Source organism: Centruroides vittatus, unplaced genomic scaffold, assembly GCF_030686945.1.
Source record: "Centruroides vittatus isolate TY-2023 unplaced genomic scaffold, ASM3068694v2 contig_489, whole genome shotgun sequence".
Taxonomy (NCBI): Eukaryota; Metazoa; Arthropoda; class Arachnida; order Scorpiones; family Buthidae; genus Centruroides; species Centruroides vittatus.
In genome coordinates this window covers 106574-134188 of record NW_027122277.1, presented here as the reverse complement: position 1 = coordinate 134188, position 27615 = coordinate 106574, and the positions used below count along the sequence as shown (strand labels likewise).

General features: G+C 29.7%; 1 protein-coding gene and 3 long non-coding RNA genes across 4 annotated transcripts; 2 read left to right on the top strand and 2 right to left on the bottom strand.

The window, feature by feature from the left end:
• Positions 1-7697: 7697 nt before the first annotated feature.
• LOC136978125 (uncharacterized) lies at positions 7698-8161 on the top strand. The gene is made up of 3 exons (XR_010881178.1): positions 7698-7786; positions 7857-7940; positions 8051-8161. It is a non-coding gene; the product is annotated as an uncharacterized lncRNA (long non-coding RNA).
• A 3500-nt stretch (positions 8162-11661) lies between these two features.
• On the top strand, positions 11662-12125 carry LOC136978124 (uncharacterized). Its single transcript, XR_010881177.1, has 3 exons — positions 11662-11750; positions 11821-11904; positions 12015-12125. It is a non-coding gene; the product is annotated as an uncharacterized lncRNA (long non-coding RNA).
• A 6081-nt stretch (positions 12126-18206) lies between these two features.
• On the bottom strand, positions 18207-18670 carry LOC136978123 (uncharacterized). The gene is made up of 3 exons (XR_010881176.1): positions 18582-18670; positions 18428-18511; positions 18207-18317 (listed from the first exon to the last, which is right to left on the bottom strand). It is a non-coding gene; the product is annotated as an uncharacterized lncRNA (long non-coding RNA).
• A 7923-nt stretch (positions 18671-26593) lies between these two features.
• On the bottom strand, positions 26594-27479 carry LOC136978122 (uncharacterized). Its single transcript, XM_067273782.1, has 5 exons — positions 27362-27479; positions 27230-27285; positions 27060-27155; positions 26901-26984; positions 26594-26676 (listed from the first exon to the last, which is right to left on the bottom strand). The coding sequence occupies exons 1-5, from the start codon at positions 27477-27479 to the stop codon at positions 26644-26646; spliced, it is 387 nt and encodes a 128-aa protein (XP_067129883.1). The 3' UTR covers positions 26594-26643.
• Between the last annotated feature and the right edge of the window lie 136 nt (positions 27480-27615).

Sequence of the window (27615 nt, the reverse complement as noted above, 5' to 3'; positions counted from 1 at the left end):
GCGAAAGCCGTAAGAATAAATGAATAAAAATTCTTTTATTCTCATCCATTTATCAAAATAAATTTTAATTTATAGCATTTATAGATATATAAAACACTAAATTTACATGGGGACTAGGCTCTATAATAAGAGACCAGAAGAGCCATTTGGCTATTTTACATTTATAAATTCTAACTCATTTCTTAACTCTAGTTTGTTTTTATAATATACTGAGGGCCTCAAATAGGTAAATGGCCCGGATCCTTTTCGACTTCTGATAGGCCCTTTCCAAACTCGTTAAACGAATCCTCCTATTTTCTTTAAGCTCAATGTCTTAAATTGAGATTACGTTCCTAGAAATACATTTTTAACTATATTATAATACACAGAAATGAATAACAAAAATAATACTTAACATTTAAATATAGCATTTCTCACAGTCATAATAAAAAAATTTATATATGTCGTGAAATCTAGGAAGTTGTAAATGCCATTTTTATAACAATTTATTCCATATTGGAATTGTATATCTTAGACATATATATTTCGATATATTTTAAACTAATAAATGCTTCGAAGTGAAAATATATCAGTGTAGAACTATATATACTGTACTTCACTCAAATATGATATACTGTACTGCACTCGTACCTACACGTACTACCCTCAGAGTAACCATTTATAGGTTGTTTATTCTTCATTCTTTGTCATAATATTTTTAGAATTATACCAGAAAAAATCTTTTATATTCAAAAAATCAGGTACAAACTAATATTTATTACCCGAAGCAAAAGTTTTATAAAGTACACAAAACTCGAATAATGTTATATTTACTCAATTTTATGCGTGAATGGAATTTGGTGTGCATTGTTATATAATGTTCTTAAAACTTTTAAACAATTTTATAATTAGATATAGTATTTATCGTCAGATAAAAATATATTATTCACAAAGTTTAGTGTACTATATTAAAATTTTAATTAAATTTCTATGCAATATTCTTACATTTTTAATAATTTTATTTACTAGAATATTTAACGTGAATAATGTTTATGAAATTTATTCACAATATTTTCAACGAAACGTATTTTTTTCTGTTAAAGTACTTTACCATACTAAAATCGGTGAGCATCTCTTGCCGCCGTGTTTTAAGAAACGAGTCTCTGCGCGAGACACATTTATATCAAATTAATACTTTTACACTTAAAAACATTCAAAAGAACATTATTATTTATTTATTGCATAAAATTAAACTGTATTTAAACAATATAACGATTGATGACTTATATAACGATGTTAACAGAAAAATTCCTTACAAATAATAACCATTTATCAAAGACATTTTTAAATGTAAGATATGTTTTCAAATGTATTCATTTACGACTCCATTGTCGGGTAAAAAGGGTCTAAAGACCAATATAAAATCACGTTTCTGTGAGCACTAGCACAAAAATTACCAGATCAGAATATCTGTACACACTTGAAATACCTACATACACGTTCTATCCCAAACCAAAACTGTGGGAGGAGGAGTATGGTGTATACACCGAAGCCTCAATTTCCGAGCCGAGTGAAAAGAAAACGAAGCGAACCACGTTGTATTAAGTCGATTTTGTATGCCTGATTCTAATGCTCCATTATAATGCCCACTTTTTCTGGTATTTTAAGACTAGAAAAGGTGGGTATTATAACGGAGAAAACACATAGTGCTTTGTAAAGAAAACGTCGAGTATATTATCTATTTACTCTAAAAACGGGTATTAGTGGAGAAGTGCCAAATATTTCGGGTCCTACAATGCTTTAAAGTTTGATAATAAGCAACGCGTTGATAGCGCGTTGCTTGACTTAAGCGCCATCTGTCTGTGTTTACTTTATTATTACAATATTTTTATTATCATTATTTTACTTTCAGCCGGAACAGCCGGAAATGTATGGCAATCGATCAAAAAATGACTCTCCCGAGTTTTACATTTTTGGACTCAGGGGACCTGAAACGTCGAGAAATACAATAAAATTCGAATTTTTTTTCCTTGTATGTATGGATGTTAGTGTGTGTGTAGGTGGCACGATTTTGTTCATCCGCTTCGATGATTCACTCCTGTGATTTTTGTCGAAAATTTTTAAAGATTTGTTTATTAGAAGGATCGATGCTATTAAATTAAGGTTTTGAAGCAATATAAAAATCCAGCGACAAATTGTTTAACTTTCCCGACAACATTTGGTGCCGTCTGTTATCATACTTTATTTTTTAAAAATTTTATATTTTTTACTATTGTAAAATGGTAAAAAGCTTAATTTTGAGGGTAGGGACGGGTTTTTTAAAAATTGTAAATGCTAATAACGTGTCAAATCGTCATTAAATTACGATACATTTCGTATTACAACAGTAACCGTCAAAGAGGTCGAATATAATTTTCCTAGCAATAATTACGTTCGGTATTATTAATAAACACTTAAAATGATTTCTACACATAAGATTACTTTTTAATAAATCATTTACTAAAATAAGCAACTGAAGCAATGTTCAATTTAACAAACAATTATGGCATTGAAATTTTATAAAGTCCTGCATAGCACCTTCTAATGTTAATTATTATCCGTTTTATTCACTTCTAAGAAAATTTCAATTTATTTTTGGTCGAGGACTTTTTAAATAATAAATCATTGTAAAAAATTGAACCATTGAGAATTTAGAATGTAGGAAACAAATTTCGCAAGTAAAGGGGTATAAATATTAGATGAAAATCTACAATATCTGCAGATTTGTACGAAAACTTACAAGTATGAAGATCTTTCTGGGTATAGTTATTGTTTGCTTTGCCATTTATTCGATTGAATCCCGTTCGGAAGTGGAAGATTTTAATAAGGAATATTGCGGTAAGTGCAGCTATAATAAATAAATGAGCTATAAATATATTAATTAGTTAAGACTTACCTTTTCTGTAGCACTAAGAAATCCTGCTCAATTACGGCATTGCGTACGAGAACGTGGAGCCGGAGAAGTAAGAATTATTCTCGTCGTTACTTGTTAGAAAGTTTTAGAAAATTTATACATAAATTTTTAATATTCTTAATTGTGCAGGCTGTAGAAATATTTCGCAGATGCATTCAGAAAGTGAAATATTATTCTTCTACGGATGATTTAACTCGCTTCATCTGCAAAACTAGAACCGCAAAGGTACGGTACTTCACATACAGGATTTAAACGATCTCTTGCAAATTTTATTGTTAATTTTATTACAGTGCTTAAAATTTACATTTATTTAAAAGGAACACGAAGAGTTTTTAAATTGTTTTATACCTGCTATGCATGCTGAAGCTAGTAGAAACCATAGATTCCTCGATGTCGTCGAGGTAAGTAAGAGTTTTGTTTGCTGGGCTGCAAGTTTAAAAAATTTTAGACCTATAAATTCCCGCTGTCGCTGTCTGTCCGTCCGTTTGACTTTCTATCTTTCTTTAATCTCGAGAACGGAATTAGATAGATAAAAGCCGAGACCAGATATAGAAAGATTAACTGTATATAAACTTTCGATGTCAGAAGTATATGAACTGTTCGAAACCAGAAGTCACGTTGTTTCAATTCAAAAAATTTTCCCTGTAAGGAGTTAGATAGATGTGACGGCACGACTTCGTTGCTAAAGGGAAAAGTATGATGTACAGGGGCATGACGCTGATTTGAGGTGGAGAACATATCTTTTCAATTAAATAAATTTAAAAAATATGATTAAAAATTGCAGTCCATGACACAATAAAATAATTGCTCGTTGTAGATTATAAAATTTAATTTATAAATGTTAAACATGTTTTTAAACAATATTTTCCAGGACTGTATGAAGAGTGTCAGAAGACATCATTAAATGATTGCAGAATCTTCAGTAATATTAAAGGTTACGAGAAATTTTTAACAGTTGTTTTTATTGTTTAATCTTATTGCAGTAAAATAAAGCTTACTTCAGATTTAATTTGTGTTTTGATATTTATTTACACATAAGTTAAACAAGCTGCATCTTATGAGTCTCTAGCTTAGAGCCTCATATTTATACACGATCGTTAACTGGTGGAGGGTAAAGGCCTGTTGTGTGTTTTAGCTTAGGACAGCGGCAAGTCTAAGACTAATCCTACAGATTAGAGAAAATTATGCTAATTTAATTACAAGATCTTATATAATATTTATTAAATAAATAAATAATTCACTAAAATATTTATTTATATACAAACAAAGTTATAAGTGAATTTTTTTTAAAGTTTTTCTACAAATAATAAAAGAAAATTATATTTTAAAGCAACCTTCACAGTTTAAATGGCGTACAAAATAACTAATACATATGTAAAAAATATATAAATAATCAAATTAATCATTATAATAGTGCCTTATACTTATAAGGCACTATTATAATGGTTAATTTAATTATTTATATATTTTTTTAAATATAAAACATTATATTAATTTCAAATTGCTTCGACAGATGGCGGAACACGTAAAGAGATCAGTAATATATTTTATGTCACATTTTATTATTTATTTGTGCATTTTTAAAATAAAAATATACTTAATTAATGTATAGAAAACTGTACACAAAAGCTAAATAAAGTTTTAATTTTAAATCATTTTAAATATACACAATTACACGTGTATTTAGCATATTAATATTTAAAATTTGAAAAAGAGCCCTTAGTTATTATATATAGAAATCTTTTTTAAAATATTTCCTATATATTTTCTATTAATAAAAAAATAGTAAATTATATAAGGAATTAAACTTCTAACAAGAAAATGATCTCGATAATCCAATCCATATTTATAGGAAGTTATTTCATTTTTTTTCTTGTAATTTGAGGTTAAAGAAAATTATTTTTTACGACTTTAAAACTAATTTTTATTTTCGATATGGGGCTTGGGCTATTGACAAATGTGGGCTTATTCCTCTCGAACATCATAAAAATAGATTTACATTACTTATCAAAAGGTAATTTACTTTATATAACTTTTTCATCATTTTTTTTTTTTTAATGGAAAAGAGGTACTTCAGACTAAATGGCTCTGTTGACATCCTCTCAGAACACATGAGCGAGATCTTATACAGATGATTATGAGGCCACGATGTCGTGCAAGAGATAAAAATAAAGAAAAGGAAGAATCAATTAAAATAACTTTCTTCAATAACACATAAAATATAAACCCGATTGAAAGTAGTAAAGTGATATTTAAACAAACCAAGAACTTTAATTAAAAATTAAGCTATGGCATTAATTAATTATAAATGCCGGAGAAACATCACAGAAACTAATTATACTTTAACTAGGAAAGATATATTAAATCTTCAACTTTGAAGTGATATTTATTTGTGACTAATATTATCAAAGAGATGTAAAGTTTGACTTCTAACTTCCATCTTAATTCCTACAGAGAAAATTAAAGTATAAATACCATTAAAAACGATTAAATTTTAATAATTTATACAATATAGTTTAAAAAAATAAACAAGTAAAGCATACAAATAATAACATCAATAAGAATATTGAACAATATATGTTTACCATGCAAAGAGCATCTCGTATTAAATTTATTTATTTCTAAATTCAGTAGAAAAATACTGTGGATTTATATATAAAAAAGGATCAGGTAGAAAGACAGGATGAGAGTTATAATTGCCTTCTTTATCCAAAATCGATGAGATGCTAGAGAAAAATCATAGATTTAGCAATTTCTCCTTGCTACATAAATATCTGTTTGCAGTTACAGAATATCGATATATTCGTCCTGAAATGTAAACAATATTTATGGATGTATAACAGAAATTATAGGATTTTTTGTTATATTTTTGAGTAAGAAACTGGTGATTAAAATCAATTCTCTGCCTTGTCTCCACGTAACTTATGATGATATGTTTTCACAGAAAATGTACGAAAAGAAATTTTGGAGAGGAAAAACGCATAGGAACATAATCAGCAACTGAAAATATGCAGTTATTTGCAAATATTTACGTTTGCTACGAGAAAACACGCAAAACAAAAGATTTTTTTTTTTAAATCCAATTCTGGACTCTTTATAAAACTAGAATTCCAGTGAACATAAGCATCATATAGACAACGATATTATTAATAAGTTTATTATTTACAGTTTAAACGAAATTTTTAACATTAACTTCGCTTGCATCAGAATCATTATCATAATTTAAAACCTAATAACAAAAATAACAACTTGAAATTTTTCTTGTACATGTTTGGAAGTGGCCGTTGTAGAGAGGTGGCCGTTATTGAGACTGTATTCTGTAAGTAGAATAATAAGAAAAGTGAATATTTAATTAATTAAGATATTTCAATGTTTATCAAATTGCATAAAAATAAACTATATGAAATAGTTTTTTCAATGATATAATAAACGAGGTCAATTATTTATTGTGACATGGTCACAATTCCTGGCTGAAATTTTTAATCATATTTTTATTGTTGGTGTATTCATATTTTTAATTTATTTAATTTAAAATTTATGCTCTCAACATCGAATTAGTATGATTTGTCCCTGTACATCATACTTTTCCTTAAACAAGAAAGTCGTGCCGGTCATTTATCTAACAACTTACGAAGAAAACGTTTTAAATGGAAATAAAGTGACTTCCGGTCTGCATCGGAAGTTCGTATACAGTTGAGCTTTCCATATCTTGTCTCATCTTTCATCTATATAACTTCGTTCTCGAGATTAAGGTAGAAGAACAGCCAGACTAACGACAGAGGGAATTTATAGGTCTACAATTAAAGAATTCCTTCATGACAAATAATTACCAAGATCAGTGAAAATAAATTTATTTAACGTTAATAAGAATTTATATACGGAGTATTAAAATTACTTTAAATGTTCACATTTTACAAAATTTCATACAGTGATAGAATTCATAAAATCCACAAAACAACGGCTATAAATTACCAATAAAATATTTGATATTTTATTGATAATTGATTATTTCTCAAAATATTTCATTTCAAAATATTACACATTCAAATTCTACATAATAAATTGCTCATTTATTTACTTGTTAGCACGTGGCATATCAATACTCAAAAGTTTCAATTGATTAATTCGTTTCGTAATTATACGTTGAGAAATTTAATAAAGTCACTTTATATGCTTCATTTATCAATTGTTACAAAGTCATTTGTTGCTTGGATACAGTTCCCTCAAGAGTTGTTACGTTTTTGCAAAGGTATCACGAAAATGCCGATTGGTTTACCATATTCGTGCAAAGAATTGCGAAAAATTAAATGCAGGTCAAAGAAATCATAAATCTCTTGTGTCAAATTAGTCCGACTATTAAACTGTGCATAATTACTCGGCGAAAGTGAATATAAATACAGAATGCATTTCGGTTACATTACAATATAGTGCACTTCTAGCAGTTACCATGAAGACTGTACTTGCTGTAGTTGTTGTTTTCCTTGTTATATCTTGCATCGAATCGTGGACTCCGGCAGAAATAGCCGAATTAACTACACAATATTGCCGTAAGCATTTTATTTAAAGATATATTCGTATTTATTTATTTATACAATTTCAATATAAATTCTACATAATTACAGGAATAAATGACCGTCGAGCAGTCAACTATTGCGTGAAAGAAAATGGAATAGAAATCGTAAGATCGTCTTTATTGTTTTCAAATTTCAATTTAAGTAAAAGTAATGCATTTGAGTAAATATTTAAACGATTGTTCAGATCGTCGATTTATTTCGTAACTGCGTGAGACAAGTCAGGTATTACGACACACTGGACGAATTGAAGAAGTTTATTTGTAACACCAGAACCGAAAAGGTATTGTGTTTAATACTATAAAGATGGATATAAATCGATTTGCGATGTTTAATATTTATATTACATACAGGATTACGCAGAATATCAGAGATGCATAACTCCCGCATTTATGGCAGAAAACAAAGCCAATCCAAATTTTCTCGGAATATATCAGGTATACTTGACGTTTCGTTTAATTCTTTTAAGTTTAATTATTCTGATATAATTATAATTTTAATTATAAATTTGTTGTTACTGATACAAATTTTGTCTCGTATCTTTCAGAAATGCTTAAATCAAGTGGAAAGAAGTGAACATACTTATTACTGAATACTCTGATAACTAATAATCTGTTAATTCTTTCTGTATCAAAGTATCAAATAAAATATTTGCATGTAATTTTTGAATATCATATATCTGTTACTTTATAATTACTTTTCAATCATCTACTTATTAGGCTGCAATTTGAAAAAATTGTAGACCTATAAATATTCACTGTCGTCTGTCCGTCTGGCTGTCTTTTCTTCCTTAATCTCGAGAACGAGAACGGAGTTGGATAGATAACCGGCACGATTCTATTGCTAGTAGAAAAGTATGATATACATTACAAATTCCAGGTGGAGAGCATATATTTTAAATTAAATAAATTTAAAATGTGATTAAAAATCACAGCCCGGCATTGCGATGACGTCACAATAATTGCTCGTTATTCGTATATTTTGAGTTTTTTTTTTTCTGTTTGTTTATAGATAAAATATGTATTACTAGATACATTTTCTTCACCGTTTTTCCTATTATCTTCATTCGCAATCCTTCTAAATTCCGGTTGCTAAAATCGTATCATTTATATCATATTATAAAAAGGTTTATAACAATTTCTCGGTAAAGATTAAATATGTAGAAATAGATATCTTAAACATCAAGCTGCAATTTTCAAACTCAACTTGCGTATTAATTAGTATCAGTAAAATGAAAATAGACGATAAAAAATCTTAATCGGTAGTATTTGGCAACTCTCCTTGCCTACTTAATTGCAAAGCGATGTCATTATATCGACATACGAAGCGTTGTATATATTTATAAATGTTATGAGAGACAAAACTAATTGTTAAGGACGTTTCATTAACAAGCAAGTTACTATATTCTTTCACTAGATAAATATAGTTCCTGTAATTCTTGCAGCATTCTGTTTTCTAGCTCCATCGCCTTCTCTAATACTTGCCACCTGTCTTCAATTTCTTGCAATTTGTCGTTTAATTTTGCAATTTTCGCGGAAGTTAATAACTATATTGTCTGCGATAAATGTGTCCTAGTTTAAAATGTACTTTTTATATTTTCCTTCATCTGTTAATTGGTGCTACAATCCGAGAGATGCGAAACATATCTTTTAATTTAAAATCATTATAATTTAAAATTAAAAAACGCATATTTTAATACAAATTCTCAGTAAACAAATAGCTTACTTCGTGTACATTAAGAAGCCACTTTATTTAAACTTCAAAAAACCCTTGTACTCCAACAGTCACTACTATTATTTCGATTTTATGAAACTGTACAATATGAGGTGAAGAGAGGCAAATTATCCGAAATGTACTTCCGTTGTACAAAATAAAGCTTATATTATTTATCACAATAATGTTCGTGTGTTATAAGTTTTACATAGCAGTTTTGTTCTTCTCCCTAAGAACAAAAGAAACGAGCAATTATTTATTGTGACGTGACCATGCCGGGATGCAATTTTAAATATTTTTAAAATTTATTTAATTTAAAATGTCTGCTCTCCATCTCAAATTAGCATTGGCTTTCCCTGTACATCACAGTTTTCCTAATAGCAATAGAATAGTGCCGGTCATCTAACTCCTTTCGGGAAAAACTTTTTTGAAGTGAAATAATGTGACTTCCGGAACAAACCAGAATTTCATATATAGTTAATCGGGCCTCATGTCCCTAATCTTTCTATATCTGGTCTCGGCTTTCATCTATCTCTAAAAGACTTAGTATTATTATATGAAATTTGTAATTAGTGATTAAATAGTATAACTTTTTAGCACTCTTCAAACATGGCGACTTATGAGTATACTATCAATATTTACTGCTTTACACTTTTATGAATGTTATTTAATTTGTTCTCTATTTGTTACTCAATAGTTTTGAAGTTAACATAGCACAATTCATTGAATTATTCTCGAAAAGAAGCTTAACAAATCAAAATATTGTTTGTCTTTCTTTTGTTATTATAGATATTAGATTTTTTATTCAGTTTTATATATAAAATAAACAGGACTACTTTGATTTCTTTTTCCATTATTAATCAATATTAAATGCAAATCTTAATTGGGCTGCAATTTGAAAAAAAATGTAGGCATAAATTCCCACTGTCGTCTGTCCGGATGACTGTCCTCTTTTAATCTCGAGAAAGGAGTTATATTGATGAAAGCGGACACGAAATATGGAAACCGTGAAGGTAGTAGGCCCCGATTAACTAAATATGAACCTTCCATCAAACCGGAATTCAAGCTATTTCAATTCCAGATTTTTCCCCAGAAAGGAGTTAGATAGATGACCGGTATGGCTATATTGCTAACAGGAAAAGTATGATGTACAGGGGCAAGCCAATACTAATTTGAGGTGGAGAGCATATAATTTAAATAAAATAATTTAAAATTATGATTAAGAATTACAGCCCGGCATTATGAGCCACAACAAATTGCTTGCTTCAGAATGAATTCCTTTGATTCAAATATTAATAATATTTGGATATAAATTGAGGAAAAAATATATGAATTAGTTGAAACAAATTATAAACTAATTTATGTGCATAGTTAACTGACTTATTTATTGACATAGTTTGCATTTACAATCGTAAATTACGAATTGAAAAATGTGGATAAATTACATGCCATAATAATTATTACGTAAAATTAATATCCTATGAATGATGATTAAACATGCTTGTCGATAATAATGACATTGTTAAAGATAAAGTTATTAAAAATATGCAAATATATATGGAGTATTAAAATTACTTTAAATGTTCACATTTTACAAAATTTCATACAGTGATAGAATTCATAAAATCCACAAAACAACGGCTATAAATTACCAATAAAATATTTGATATTTTATTGATAATTGATTATTTCTCAAAATATTTCATTTCAAAATATTACACATTCAAATTCTACATAATAAATTGCTCATTTATTTACTTGTTAGCACGTGGCATATCAATACTCAAAAGTTTCAATTGATTAATTCGTTTCGTAATTATACGTTGAGAAATTTAATAAAGTCACTTTATATGCTTCATTTATCAATTGTTACAAAGTCATTTGTTGCTTGGATACAGTTCCCTCAAGAGTTGTTACGTTTTTGCAAAGGTATCACGAAAATGCCGATTGGTTTACCATATTCGTGCAAAGAATTGCGAAAAATTAAATGCAGGTCAAAGAAATCATAAATCTCTTGTGTCAAATTAGTCCGACTATTAAACTGTGCATAATTACTCGGCGAAAGTGAATATAAATACAGAATGCATTTCGGTTACATTACAATATAGTGCACTTCTAGCAGTTACCATGAAGACTGTACTTGCTGTAGTTGTTGTTTTCCTTGTTATATCTTGCATCGAATCGTGGACTCCGGCAGAAATAGCCGAATTAACTACACAATATTGCCGTAAGCATTTTATTTAAAGATATATTCGTATTTATTTATTTATACAATTTCAATATAAATTCTACATAATTACAGGAATAAATGACCGTCGAGCAGTCAACTATTGCGTGAAAGAAAATGGAATAGAAATCGTAAGATCGTCTTTATTGTTTTCAAATTTCAATTTAAGTAAAAGTAATGCATTTGAGTAAATATTTAAACGATTGTTCAGATCGTCGATTTATTTCGTAACTGCGTGAGACAAGTCAGGTATTACGACACACTGGACGAATTGAAGAAGTTTATTTGTAACACCAGAACCGAAAAGGTATTGTGTTTAATACTATAAAGATGGATATAAATCGATTTGCGATGTTTAATATTTATATTACATACAGGATTACGCAGAATATCAGAGATGCATAACTCCCGCATTTATGGCAGAAAACAAAGCCAATCCAAATTTTCTCGGAATATATCAGGTATACTTGACGTTTCGTTTAATTCTTTTAAGTTTAATTATTCTGATATAATTATAATTTTAATTATAAATTTGTTGTTACTGATACAAATTTTGTCTCGTATCTTTCAGAAATGCTTAAATCAAGTGGAAAGAAGTGAACATACTTATTACTGAATACTCTGATAACTAATAATCTGTTAATTCTTTCTGTATCAAAGTATCAAATAAAATATTTGCATGTAATTTTTGAATATCATATATCTGTTACTTTATAATTACTTTTCAATCATCTACTTATTAGGCTGCAATTTGAAAAAATTGTAGACCTATAAATATTCACTGTCGTCTGTCCGTCTGGCTGTCTTTTCTTCCTTAATCTCGAGAACGAGAACGGAGTTGGATAGATAACCGGCACGATTCTATTGCTAGTAGAAAAGTATGATATACATTACAAATTCCAGGTGGAGAGCATATATTTTAAATTAAATAAATTTAAAATGTGATTAAAAATCACAGCCCGGCATTGCGATGACGTCACAATAATTGCTCGTTATTCGTATATTTTGAGTTTTTTTTTTTCTGTTTGTTTATAGATAAAATATGTATTACTAGATACATTTTCTTCACCGTTTTTCCTATTATCTTCATTCGCAATCCTTCTAAATTCCGGTTGCTAAAATCGTATCATTTATATCATATTATAAAAAGGTTTATAACAATTTCTCGGTAAAGATTAAATATGTAGAAATAGATATCTTAAACATCAAGCTGCAATTTTCAAACTCAACTTGCGTATTAATTAGTATCAGTAAAATGAAAATAGACGATAAAAAATCTTAATCGGTAGTATTTGGCAACTCTCCTTGCCTACTTAATTGCAAAGCGATGTCATTATATCGACATACGAAGCGTTGTATATATTTATAAATGTTATGAGAGACAAAACTAATTGTTAAGGACGTTTCATTAACAAGCAAGTTACTATATTCTTTCACTAGATAAATATAGTTCCTGTAATTCTTGCAGCATTCTGTTTTCTAGCTCCATCGCCTTCTCTAATACTTGCCACCTGTCTTCAATTTCTTGCAATTTGTCGTTTAATTTTGCAATTTTCGCGGAAGTTAATAACTATATTGTCTGCGATAAATGTGTCCTAGTTTAAAATGTACTTTTTATATTTTCCTTCATCTGTTAATTGGTGCTACAATCCGAGAGATGCGAAACATATCTTTTAATTTAAAATCATTATAATTTAAAATTAAAAAACGCATATTTTAATACAAATTCTCAGTAAACAAATAGCTTACTTCGTGTACATTAAGAAGCCACTTTATTTAAACTTCAAAAAACCCTTGTACTCCAACAGTCACTACTATTATTTCGATTTTATGAAACTGTACAATATGAGGTGAAGAGAGGCAAATTATCCGAAATGTACTTCCGTTGTACAAAATAAAGCTTATATTATTTATCACAATAATGTTCGTGTGTTATAAGTTTTACATAGCAGTTTTGTTCTTCTCCCTAAGAACAAAAGAAACGAGCAATTATTTATTGTGACGTGACCATGCCGGGATGCAATTTTAAATATTTTTAAAATTTATTTAATTTAAAATGTATGCTCTCCATCTCAAATTAGCAGTGGCTTTCCCTGTACATCATAGTTTTCCTGATAGCAACAGAGTCGTGCCGGTTATCTATCTAACTCCTTTTGGGAAAAATTTCGAATTATTTGACTCATTTATTGAAATAATTTACATTTATAAAGGTAAATTACGGATTGGAAAATATGGATAAATTACATGCCATGATAATTATTATGTAAAATTAATATCCTGTCGATGCTGATTAAAGAAGCTTGTTGGAGATAAAATTATTAATAATGTGCAAGTATGTATGATGTAATTAATATTCGAGGCTATATATTATAATTGTTATCAATCAATCAATCGATCGTTTATTTGATTTGACTTTCGCCTTTACAAAGGGGGTACAGAACTACAAACAACATTGTTAAATTACAAACATTATTGTACTATTTATTATTTAATTACAATTATATATTACTTAAATTAGTAAGACTACGTTAACATATTTAGTGAATAATAAAAAATTTGTAAATTTTATACAACGTTACAGAACTTAAATTATCATCGATTAGACAAGTCATATTAAAGTCATTGTCGAAGAAGAATTCTTTAAGTGTTCAGTAAGTTCACTGTACAGAGAAATGGTTCTTAACATTTTCAAAAAATCAATTAGACAATTAGAGTAAGCTGATATGTTAATTCTACGACCGTTTAATACAATAGTATATTTATTAAATCGTAATTGCATTATTAAAGATTTAATCTTATAGTTTAAATTTGATAACAAATAGTGTCGAGGTGTGTATGGGAAAGAAAGAAATGTTTGGAAAAACTGTACTTTTTCTCTATATAGAGAATGTCTTGAGCCCAATATTTATCTTTCAGTGACTGGAAAAGTTCAGCTAAAACAGTTTTTTATCAAGAAAAATAAGCATAATACGCAAATGAATAACCTAAATCAAACAATAAGCGTTCGACTAAGCAAGACCAAGTTATGACCAAATATTTACTATACAGGGTGGGCCTGCGAAAACGAAACGGCAGAGTGTTCGTGTTCGTCCAAGCAAAGCGCTCGGACAGGTCGATTTTACTCTCGAGGGGACATCTTTTGCAATAAAGTTTTTGCCATTCTGAATATTAACTAAACAAACATTTTTTTTCGAAATAAATGTTTGTTTAGTTAATACAAAATAAATGAGTTTTTAAAATTTTTTGTTGTCTTTTGTATTCAGAATCGCAAAAACTTTATTGCAAAAGATGTCCCCTCGAGAGTAAAATCGACCTGTCCGAGCGCTTTGCTTGGACGAACACGAACACTCTGCCGTTTCGTTTTCGCTGGCCCACCCTGTATATTAATGTTAATTTGTTAGACACCAATTTTCTGAGGACAGATTCTGGAAATTCTAAAATTTTAAACCAATATCGAAAAAAGCCTTTGTTAAACAAATAGCCAAGTGCGGTCTACCGAATCCAAATCTCAAAACGGATCAGGGCACCGAGCGATTAACATGAAATATCGATCCGATAAATCTCAATTGAGGCTTCTCTAATTCATAAACAAAAGACGGACCCCAAATCGGAAACACAAAACCCAGACTTGAACGTATCAAAGAATCGAACAGTCGAAAATATTATTGATGGAAGACTGCTTCATTTTAATCGTAAGCGATTTTTGATAGCCGACAGTTGAGACACCGATTGACGCGAAAATGATTAGAATTGTACAAACCAATGAATATTACGATAAATGACCTTGAGACGCGTCCGTTACAAAAAAACCGTTAAGATTATTCAAATAGCGTTTAATTTGGCTCATTGCAAAAATGGATGCGAACAACGTGCATTATCGACACTTGTTTCTTTTCTTTTTTCGTAAACGCAAAAATGCTGTACAAACAGCAAAAAAGATATGTGATGTTTATGGTGAGAGTGCTGTATCAGAATCAACTGTTCGAAAGTGGTTTGCAAAATTTAAAACGGGTAATTTCAGCCTTGAAGATGCTCCTCGCTCAGGAAGACCTCCTGTTATTGAAGAGGACCAAATCAAAGCATTATTGGATGAAAACCCTCATTACACAACTCGAGAGATTGCAGACATAGTGAAGTCATCAAACAGTACTGTATTTCAACATCTAAAGAAGCTCGGATACGTGAATCGTTATGACATTTGGATACCTCACGACTTAACGGAAAAAAACTTACTGGATCGCATCTCCATTTGTGATTCTCTTGAAAAACGAAATGAAAATGACCCTTTTTTGAAGCGTTTAGTGACAGGTGATGAAAAGTGGATCATTTATAACAACATCAGCCGAAAACGATCGTGGGGTAAGAAAAATGAATCACCATTAAAAACTCCAAAGGCCGGTCTTCATCCAAAGAAGGTCATGCTCACTGTCTGGTGGGATTGGAAAGGAATCCTGTACTATGAGCTGCTTCCACAGAATCAAACAATTGATTCTGATAAGTATTGTTCCCAATTGGATAAGCTGAACATGGCAATTAAAGAAAAACGTCCGGAACTGGCCAATAGAAAAGGCATTGTGTTTCACCAAGATAATGCCAGACCTCACACGTCTTTACGAACACGCCAAAAATTATTGGAACTAGGCTGGGATGTTTTACCCCACCCCCCTTACTCACCCGACCTTGCCCCGTCGGACTACCATTTGTTCCGTTCTCTACAAAATTCCCTTCATGATAAAAACTTTGATAGTTTGGAAGCTTGCAAAAACCACGTGGATCAGTTTTTCGCGGAAAAAACTGGAAAGTTCTACGAAGAGGGTATCATGAAGCTGCCCCATAGATGGCAACACGTCATTAAAAACAATGGCGCATACATAGTGGAATAAAAGTATATTTTTAGTATTAAAACAATTTCTTTTATTTCTCTTAAAAATCGCTACGAACTTTCCGAACAACCCAAATATTATTCGATAGAAGACTGCTTCATTTTAATCATAAGCTTTATTAAATTATCAAGTTTAAGTTTATATTTCAAGAACAATTTATCTAAGTGAAAAGAAAACGAACTCTCTGGAGTAAAATAGATACCCAAGTATTTGTAAGACGACAAACATCCAACTCAGAATTACTTAAATAAAATTTATCACCTTTTCCCAACCTCCCCCCTCTCCGAAAAACCATTACTTTAGATTTAGCTTCATTAATATGAAATTTATTAATCCTACAATAATCCTGTAAAAGGTTAAGCTTCTTCTGAAGGGCAATAGGAGAATACGTAAATATTGCTATATCGTCGGCAAACAAAAGATAGTTGGCTCTACCTCAGATGATATAGATATACCCAGCATCATAACTGTGAAAAAAATCCGGAAGATCGTTGACAAATAAATTAAACAAAATTGTACTAAGTGGTTCGTCCTGTGAAAGACGTTAATTAGCAATTACTGATTTTCAGATACAACGATTAACTTCAATTTGAAAGACTGTACCAGAAAACAATTGTCTTATAGGATTAATAAAGAACAAGAAATACCTTTTAAAAGAAGAAATCATTTTTGAAACTTTATTAAGAGCTTTCACCTAAATAGAGTCACCATTGAGTTTTTGACAGATGATAAAATTTCAGATGCCAAGGATCGAACCTCTGATGAATCACCGTTTAATCCGGCGATAACAATATTATTTCGCTGACGCTCGTTAAACGACGAGTCCGGGGGCCTTTTTATACTCTCTTTGAGTGGTAAAGGGCCTTAAACCACAAAAAAACGACGAGTCCAAGAGATATAAAAAATAAGAAGACTGGGCAGTAAAAAATATTTTATACGGTGTGTTTGACGAATTCCGCACAGCTCTGATAGAAAGTATCAAAGATCAATAAAAAGAACGATATTCTCATAAGGTTTTTTAAGACAATGCAAAAATTGTCAGCGTACAAAAAGGCGCTATCAAATTTGGCAGGTTATACATAAAAGTACTTTTTGTTTCATTTTCTACTTTCGAAATCTTGCCACTTTTGTCGAATGCTGACGCCTTCTTGGAAAATCCGTACGTAACACGAGACTATGGGAATTCCACGTACTACAGTATATATTATTAAATACTATTTATACATTGCTAATTTCAAGTACTTTTATCATTGATATTCAACCCAATACTATGAAAATTCCAAAATGTTCATGTACTTCTTAAATATTAATTTTTTTTCTTCATTTGTCGATGTCAATTAATTAAATTAATTCGATCAGGCTTCGCCTTTAAAATGTTTATTCTTCGTGAAAGTAAAATAAAAATATTTCAAATTAAATGATTTATAAGAAACTAAACTTTCGTTGTTGCTTTTTGTATTAAACTAAATTACACGAACAATTATTTATTGTGACATGGACACAACGCCAGATACAATTTTTAATCATATTTACTTAATTTAAAATATCAATATATGCTTTTCACTTAGTGTCTTCCCTCTGTAGATTATACTTTTCCTGTTAGATCTCTATTTCCGATTGCTAGCGATCATCTATCTAACTCCTTTCGAAGAAAAATTTTTGAATTGTAATAACTTGACTTCCAATTTGCATCGGGGCACAGTTAATACAGTTAATTGGTTAACAGTTATTACAGTTCTCGAGATTAAGGAAGAAAAGACAGCCAGACGGACAGACGACAGTGAATATTTATAGGTCTACAATTTTTTCAAATTGCAGCCTAATAAGTAGATGATTGAAAAGTAATTATAAAGTAACAGATATATGATATTCAAAAATTACATGCAAATATTTTATTTGATACTTTGATACAGAAAGAATTAACAGATTATTAGTTATCAGAGTATTCAGTAATAAGTATGTTCACTTCTTTCCACTTGATTTAAGCATTTCTGAAAGATACGAGACAAAATTTGTATCAGTAACAACAAATTTATAATTAAAATTATAATTATATCAGAATAATTAAACTTAAAAGAATTAAACGAAACGTCAAGTATACCTGATATATTCCGAGAAAATTTGGATTGGCTTTGTTTTCTGCCATAAATGCGGGAGTTATGCATCTCTGATATTCTGCGTAATCCTGTATGTAATATAAATATTAAACATCGCAAATCGATTTATATCCATCTTTATAGTATTAAACACAATACCTTTTCGGTTCTGGTGTTACAAATAAACTTCTTCAATTCGTCCAGTGTGTCGTAATACCTGACTTGTCTCACGCAGTTACGAAATAAATCGACGATCTGAACAATCGTTTAAATATTTACTCAAATGCATTACTTTTACTTAAATTGAAATTTGAAAACAATAAAGACGATCTTACGATTTCTATTCCATTTTCTTTCACGCAATAGTTGACTGCTCGACGGTCATTTATTCCTGTAATTATGTAGAATTTATATTGAAATTGTATAAATAAATAAATACGAATATATCTTTAAATAAAATGCTTACGGCAATATTGTGTAGTTAATTCGGCTATTTCTGCCGGAGTCCACGATTCGATGCAAGATATAACAAGGAAAACAACAACTACAGCAAGTACAGTCTTCATGGTAACTGCTAGAAGTGCACTATATTGTAATGTAACCGAAATGCATTCTGTATTTATATTCACTTTCGCCGAGTAATTATGCACAGTTTAATAGTCGGACTAATTTGACACAAGAGATTTATGATTTCTTTGACCTGCATTTAATTTTTCGCAATTCTTTGCACGAATATGGTAAACCAATCGGCATTTTCGTGATACCTTTGCAAAAACGTAACAACTCTTGAGGGAACTGTATCCAAGCAACAAATGACTTTGTAACAATTGATAAATGAAGCATATAAAGTGACTTTATTAAATTTCTCAACGTATAATTACGAAACGAATTAATCAATTGAAACTTTTGAGTATTGATATGCCACGTGCTAACAAGTAAATAAATGAGCAATTTATTATGTAGAATTTGAATGTGTAATATTTTGAAATGAAATATTTTGAGAAATAATCAATTATCAATAAAATATCAAATATTTTATTGGTAATTTATAGCCGTTGTTTTGTGGATTTTATGAATTCTATCACTGTATGAAATTTTGTAAAATGTGAACATTTAAAGTAATTTTAATACTCCATATATATTTGCATATTTTTAATAACTTTATCTTTAACAATGTCATTATTATCGACAAGCATGTTTAATCATCATTCATAGGATATTAATTTTACGTAATAATTATTATGGCATGTAATTTATCCACATTTTTCAATTCGTAATTTACGATTGTAAATGCAAACTATGTCAATAAATAAGTCAGTTAACTATGCACATAAATTAGTTTATAATTTGTTTCAACTAATTCATATATTTTTTCCTCAATTTATATCCAAATATTATTAATATTTGAATCAAAGGAATTCATTCTGAAGCAAGCAATTTGTTGTGGCTCATAATGCCGGGCTGTAATTCTTAATCATAATTTTAAATTATTTTATTTAAATTATATGCTCTCCACCTCAAATTAGTATTGGCTTGCCCCTGTACATCATACTTTTCCTGTTAGCAATATAGCCATACCGGTCATCTATCTAACTCCTTTCTGGGGAAAAATCTGGAATTGAAATAGCTTGAATTCCGGTTTGATGGAAGGTTCATATTTAGTTAATCGGGGCCTACTACCTTCACGGTTTCCATATTTCGTGTCCGCTTTCATCAATATAACTCCTTTCTCGAGATTAAAAGAGGACAGTCATCCGGACAGACGACAGTGGGAATTTATGCCTACATTTTTTTTCAAATTGCAGCCCAATTAAGATTTGCATTTAATATTGATTAATAATGGAAAAAGAAATCAAAGTAGTCCTGTTTATTTTATATATAAAACTGAATAAAAAATCTAATATCTATAATAACAAAAGAAAGACAAACAATATTTTGATTTGTTAAGCTTCTTTTCGAGAATAATTCAATGAATTGTGCTATGTTAACTTCAAAACTATTGAGTAACAAATAGAGAACAAATTAAATAACATTCATAAAAGTGTAAAGCAGTAAATATTGATAGTATACTCATAAGTCGCCATGTTTGAAGAGTGCTAAAAAGTTATACTATTTAATCACTAATTACAAATTTCATATAATAATACTAAGTCTTTTAGAGATAGATGAAAGCCGAGACCAGATATAGAAAGATTAGGGACATGAGGCCCGATTAACTATATATGAAATTCTGGTTTGTTCCGGAAGTCACATTATTTCACTTCAAAAAAGTTTTTCCCGAAAGGAGTTAGATGACCGGCACTATTCTATTGCTATTAGGAAAACTGTGATGTACAGGGAAAGCCAATGCTAATTTGAGATGGAGAGCAGACATTTTAAATTAAATAAATTTTAAAAATATTTAAAATTGCATCCCGGCATGGTCACGTCACAATAAATAATTGCTCGTTTCTTTTGTTCTTAGGGAGAAGAACAAAACTGCTATGTAAAACTTATAACACACGAACATTATTGTGATAAATAATATAAGCTTTATTTTGTACAACGGAAGTACATTTCGGATAATTTGCCTCTCTTCACCTCATATTGTACAGTTTCATAAAATCGAAATAATAGTAGTGACTGTTGGAGTACAAGGGTTTTTTGAAGTTTAAATAAAGTGGCTTCTTAATGTACACGAAGTAAGCTATTTGTTTACTGAGAATTTGTATTAAAATATGCGTTTTTTAATTTTAAATTATAATGATTTTAAATTAAAAGATATGTTTCGCATCTCTCGGATTGTAGCACCAATTAACAGATGAAGGAAAATATAAAAAGTACATTTTAAACTAGGACACATTTATCGCAGACAATATAGTTATTAACTTCCGCGAAAATTGCAAAATTAAACGACAAATTGCAAGAAATTGAAGACAGGTGGCAAGTATTAGAGAAGGCGATGGAGCTAGAAAACAGAATGCTGCAAGAATTACAGGAACTATATTTATCTAGTGAAAGAATATAGTAACTTGCTTGTTAATGAAACGTCCTTAACAATTAGTTTTGTCTCTCATAACATTTATAAATATATACAACGCTTCGTATGTCGATATAATGACATCGCTTTGCAATTAAGTAGGCAAGGAGAGTTGCCAAATACTACCGATTAAGATTTTTTATCGTCTATTTTCATTTTACTGATACTAATTAATACGCAAGTTGAGTTTGAAAATTGCAGCTTGATGTTTAAGATATCTATTTCTACATATTTAATCTTTACCGAGAAATTGTTATAAACCTTTTTATAATATGATATAAATGATACGATTTTAGCAACCGGAATTTAGAAGGATTGCGAATGAAGATAATAGGAAAAACGGTGTAGAAAATGTATGTAGTAATACATATTTTATCTATAAACAAACAGAAAAAAAACTCAAAATATACGAGTAACGAGCAATTATTTTATTGTGACGTCATCGCAATGCCGGGCTGTGATTTTTAATCACATTTTAAATTTATTTAATTTAAAATATATGCTCTCCACCTGGAATTTGTAATGTCTTGTCTCTGTATGTACCGTACATCATACTTTTCTACTAGAAATAGAGTCATGCCGGTCATCTATTTAACTCTTTTCGGATGAATTTTTTGAATTGAATTGACTTTCGACGTAAACCGGAAATTGGGATTTAGTTAATCCGGGCCTCCTGCTCATAATCTTTCCATGTTTGCTCTCGACATTTTTTTCCCTAACTCCCTTCTCGAGATCAAGGAAGAACAGACGGACGGACGGACGGACGGATGATAGTGAGAATTGATTGGTCCACAATCTTTTTCAAATTTCAGCCCAATTATTAACGCGTTTTTGTTTATGTTAACGTAATTAATCGATTAGAAACGGAAAACTTAAACGTATTATTTAGCAAAAATTAAAACAATGTTATCGGTAAAATTTTTAACAAGATTGTAGATTCTAAAAATAAAATGATTTCTATGTTAAAACAAGTAAATAATAAGTTATAATAAGTAAATAGGTCTATTTTATATAACCTAGAATGTCATTTAAAAACACATTTACAGAAAGGAGATAGATCTGCCTACATTATACAGAATACAGATGAATTAATCAATGGTTTATTAAAAGGTAACATTAAACAATCTTTTCGCATTATGAGCCTGGATGTTAAATCAATGTGCCCCTCTATTTCTTTAGAAATGATTAAAGAAACTATTAGTAATTATAAAATTCCTGAATACATGTTGAATCTCAGAGAATTTGTTTTTAAAAACAATTACTTTAAAATTTCTACAGGCTACTATTGACAGAGAAAAGGAATCGCTATGGGATTGATAGTTGGACTAAAATTGGCTGATATGTGTATGATAAAAATAGATGAAAAGATATCACATGTTCAGGTTATTCAATATTACGCAAGGTATGTTGAGGATATACTAATAATTTACGATTCACAAACAGTAACATTTAAAGGAATTGAGGAATATGCAAATAAGCTGGATAAGAATTTAAAATTTTCAAGTGAAGAAGAACTAAATCAAGAAATGAATTTTTTGGGCATTACTATTAAAAGAGAAGATACGAAAATACTTTTTCGTAAGTATGAAAAACTATGCAATACAAGAAAAACTATAATTATTATTCATATTGTCCTATAGAAACAAAGAAGAATGTATTTCCTATGGAATTAAAAAAGATACTAAACAGGACGACACTATATGAAGAAATAGAAACTGAGACGAGACAACTATTCAAAACATATTTATTAAATAATTACTGTATGCTGTACAACTGTTATATACAAAATAGATATAAAGTTAAGAATAAAACAGTAGATAATTTATATATTAAGTTTCCTTATATAAATAATTTATTTGAAAAATATAAACAAGTTCTTAAAAAACTTTCTATGGTCATAGTGGCAAAGCATAAAAATAAGATGACGAATATAATTAATGTTATAAATAATGAAGATCAAAATATACAGAAAAAAACAACTAGAAATTGCAGGAGTTATTTATAGACTACGTGAACATGTCTTAGACCAAAGTATTATATTGGAGAAACAGGAAGGAAATTGAAAATACGTTTAAAAGAACATGAAACAATCATTAGGTTAAAAAGCCAAGAATCACCGTGGTATTTACATTGTAGTAGATTTAATTGTAAAATAGACAGAAATAATGTTAAAATACAGTATTATATAAAGTTAAACATTGTATTAAAAGAAGAATTATTGAACATTTTTGTATCATATCATATGCAAATGTGATAAATCTGAATACCGGAATGAATGTAAATGCATGCTGGGAAGAGATCACCCGGCATAAAAAGAACAGCAACCGGCAGTTAATTGTATCTACTGATGAGGCCTGACTGCAAGGCGATTTGGACGTTTTGAAATTGTGGAGAATGGAATTTGTTAAAAATAAAAGTTTAGTATTTGTTCGTTACTTCGTTTGTCTGTCTCATTAAGTCTCTCGAAGTCGGATGTAAAGAATACTCTTTACATCCGACCGAGTATATTTACTTGTTTTATCCTAGAAATAATTTTATTTTTAGAATCTACAATCTTGTATTATTTAGCCACTTATTTGTTGATTTTATAAGTGAGTACTGAGGCAATGAAAGATCTTGTCTTTTAGTACTCTTTCACAACTTTTATGAATGAATAATGCATATTTTATGCACTGGATATTGCAGAATAAGCAAACCAGTCTTCCCGGCTACTAGAAACAATGCTATCTTGTTATTTGTTTTAAAACTGATTTCAATTATTTATATAGTCATAAAATGAAACATTATCACTGACATGCAGATTCTAAAGAGAATAAATGTGTCACATAAATTATATATGAGTTAGGTTAGATGCGTGATAACGAATGCCTTAAGGGGCTGTTTATAAATGACGTCCACACCAGAAGGGAAGGAAGGGCTTACGACAAGTGGAATAAGAGAGAAAGAAGGAATTGAGGTTTAGAGGTCCGTTTATTTCATTAAGTTTTATACAGTTTATGCATTTATTACAATAAATTTGAAATAAATATGTTTTTTTGTATACTTATGGTATCTATAATTCGTGAAGTGGTAAAGGTTTTAAGGAGGATCGAGTTTTGTTGGACGTCCGAAGAGGGGAGGGGGTTGGACATAGAGTGACAAGGGGAGAGGAGGTTAAAATACGTAATTTATGGATAAACCGTAAGCTTGCATTCTCAAATCTTACCTTACGATTTAAGAAACTTCCTGGTTGTACGACTTAGGAAACATGATAACGTTTTCGTTGCTCATTAAATTTTTACTTTTCCGGCTGATATATATAATAGAGAAAAGGTATAGCGATCGATCAAAAAAATGACACCAAGATTTTTTAGATTTTTGTACTCGGGAAACCTTGAAACATCGAGAATGCAAAACATATTCGGAGATAATTTCTGTATGTATGGATGTTATTGTATGTGGGGGGCACGATTTTGTTCCCCTTTTTTCAAGCTTAATAACTTTTGTGCTTTTTGTCAAAAATTTCTGAAATTTTGCACGGAGGTTTGTTTATTAGAAGATTGATGCTATTAAATTTTGGTGATTAAAGGTGGAAGGTGGAGAGATAAAGAGGGTCATGTCATATCTCCAGTAGTTTCGGACTTAATTACGATTTTACTGATTATTAGCATTTATAATATTTTATAAAACCACCCCTATCCTCAAAATTAAGCTTTCTGCCATTTTTTGAATTATGCCAGTGTCGTTCCTTTTACAATATACAACACACTTCTTCGTTCTCAGTGTTTCGTTTTTTGAGAAAATAATTTTAGTAAAATAAATATAGTATACGCAGTAACTCAGATTTATTTTTAAATGTAAATAACTTATAGTTTAAATTTTATGAAATAGGAAGTGCAATGTCTTGCTCTTTATTTTAAAATCATTTAAATATTTATTTTTAGATTGTAGAAAAACTGTCTTTGTTGGGCTGCAATTTGATAAAAATGTACACCTATAAATTTCCACTGTCGTCCATTCGTCTATCTGTCCAGCCTAAATTTCGTAAACGAGGTTAAGTAGATGAAATTCAAAACCAGTTGTGAAAATCGTATATGCAGGAGGTCCCAATTAACTATGTAAAACTTCCGGTTTGTACCGAAATTCACATATTTCAATTCAAAATTTTCCCCTGAAAGACGTTAAATAGATAACCGGCACGACTCTATTGCTGTTGATCTAATGCTAACAGGAAAAAGTATGATGTACAGGGGCTTACTAACAGGAAAGGTATGGCGTACAGGGGGCAAGACACTACTAATTCGAGGTGGAGACTGGAGAGCATATATTTTAAATTAAATAAATTTTTAAAAAATGATTAAAAATTGCAGCCTGGCATTATGACCATGCCACAATAAATAATTGCTCGTTAAAATTATTTTCTTTTGTTTGATCTGCTGTTTTATATTTACATTACATACACATACGAGATAATTTAATAATTTTGTTCACAGAGGAAATCTAAATACAATTCGATCATGTATATTTTCAGTCAACTAACACACACGACGGAAGAGATTTGTATCACGTGACAAAGACTGATTCGATCTTACAGATCAGTCTATCTGAAAAGAGAAGTACCGTATATGAAGCTTCAGGTAATGCTGCGAGTTAAAAATATTTCATAATTCAATGTGCTGAATTTTCAAAGATGGCGCCATCAAAATTTTAAATGCTGCCGGGAAAGTTAAGCAACTCGTTGTTGGATTTTTGTTTCTTGTAATCTCAAATTTTATGCTTAAATGTCAGAAATTTTAAATCGATCATAACAGTTTTAATTTTTTAATACATATTCTATACATACTGTATTACGTTCTATTTTATCAAGGAATACGAAACTACTTTCCGTACTTAGACTAATGAGCATCGTCTCCATTCCTATTCTCGGAGAGACTCTAGTTATTTAAAATGGTCTAAATATTATATTTGAACGTTTTTATGTACTTTTACGAACAAATGTAGGGCCAAGTCCCACACCATTTGGCCTTCACCATTGTGAGCCTAGCAGAAATCACGATTGGTACGATTAAAATGGCCTTCTTAGTGCTTACAGAGTATAAAGAGTAAGAAACGAGGGAAAATATTAAACGTTTAAAAAACAATTAACAAAATATTGAAATAGTTTATTTTAATAGTTTAACATACATTTCGAGTTACACAATTAAAAGAAAATTATATAAATATTTATTCGTGTCCTGAAACTTCGTCTAAACATTTCTGAAATTATAAAAATATATTCATTTAATAAAATTTAAATTTGTATACATTTGTTAATTGAAGGGTCAAAAGTCAAAAGGGTGAAAACTAAAGTAATTGTCGTGAAACGATGCATAAACTAATCCTAAAGTGTCTATGGGCCAATAAGTGAATATTACTTATAACCTTTTGACTTTCAATTCTTCAAGTATTTAACTAAAACTAAACGTCATCTCATTGAATACCTGAGTGATTTCCAAGAGATTTGGATTAACTTTGCTTTCTGCATTCGCTGCAGGGGCAAAGCATTGTAAATACTTTGCATATTCCTATATACATATAAACAAAAACAATTATTAATAATTCAAACCAATTAATATCCATTCCTGTAATAAATAAATTACCGCATCGGTTCTTGTGTTGCAAATAAATTTCTTTATTTCGTCCAAAGTTTCGTAATATTTTACTTGTCTGGCACAATTACTGTAAAAATCGGCAATCTAAAAACAGTGTATATATACAAGATTAATTACGATTATTAATTTTAATTTAGAAAGAAGAAAATGCATTTTACAATTTCCACTCCATTCTCTCTCAAGCAATAGTTGAATGCTTGGCGATTTTTCATTCCTTTAATATTAAAAATAAATTAACATTTGCGTATATATATATACTTACAATTATCCAAAGTTTATATTATACTCACCACAATATTGTCTAGTTAAATCATCAACGGTTATTTGACGTTTTTTGTTGTAATTCTCGTATCCAGAGACGGAAGCGAGAGCGACAGAGAGGACAACTAATGCAAGAATTGTTTTCATTGTTTCCTATTGGCAGTTTGATATTACTTACTTCAACAGGAATACATGGCATTTTTATAGCCAGTTTCGAACAATTTACAGAATTACCTCAAATTTAGATATAAATCTTTGTTTTAAATGACACTATTCTCTATTT

Excerpts from the sequence above, each read along its gene's own strand:
- LOC136978122 (XM_067273782.1), bottom strand. The coding sequence starts at position 27,479 with ATGAAAACAATTCTTGCATTAGTTGTCCTCTCTGTCGCTCTCGCTTCC. Across the intron at positions 27,286-27,361 it reads TTTAACTAGACAATATTGTG|GAATGAAAAATCGCCAAGCA; the intron begins GTGAGTATAATA and ends TTAATATTAAAG. Across the intron at positions 26,985-27,059 it reads GCAACACAAGAACCGATGCG|GAATATGCAAAGTATTTACA; the intron begins GTAATTTATTTA and ends ATATGTATATAG.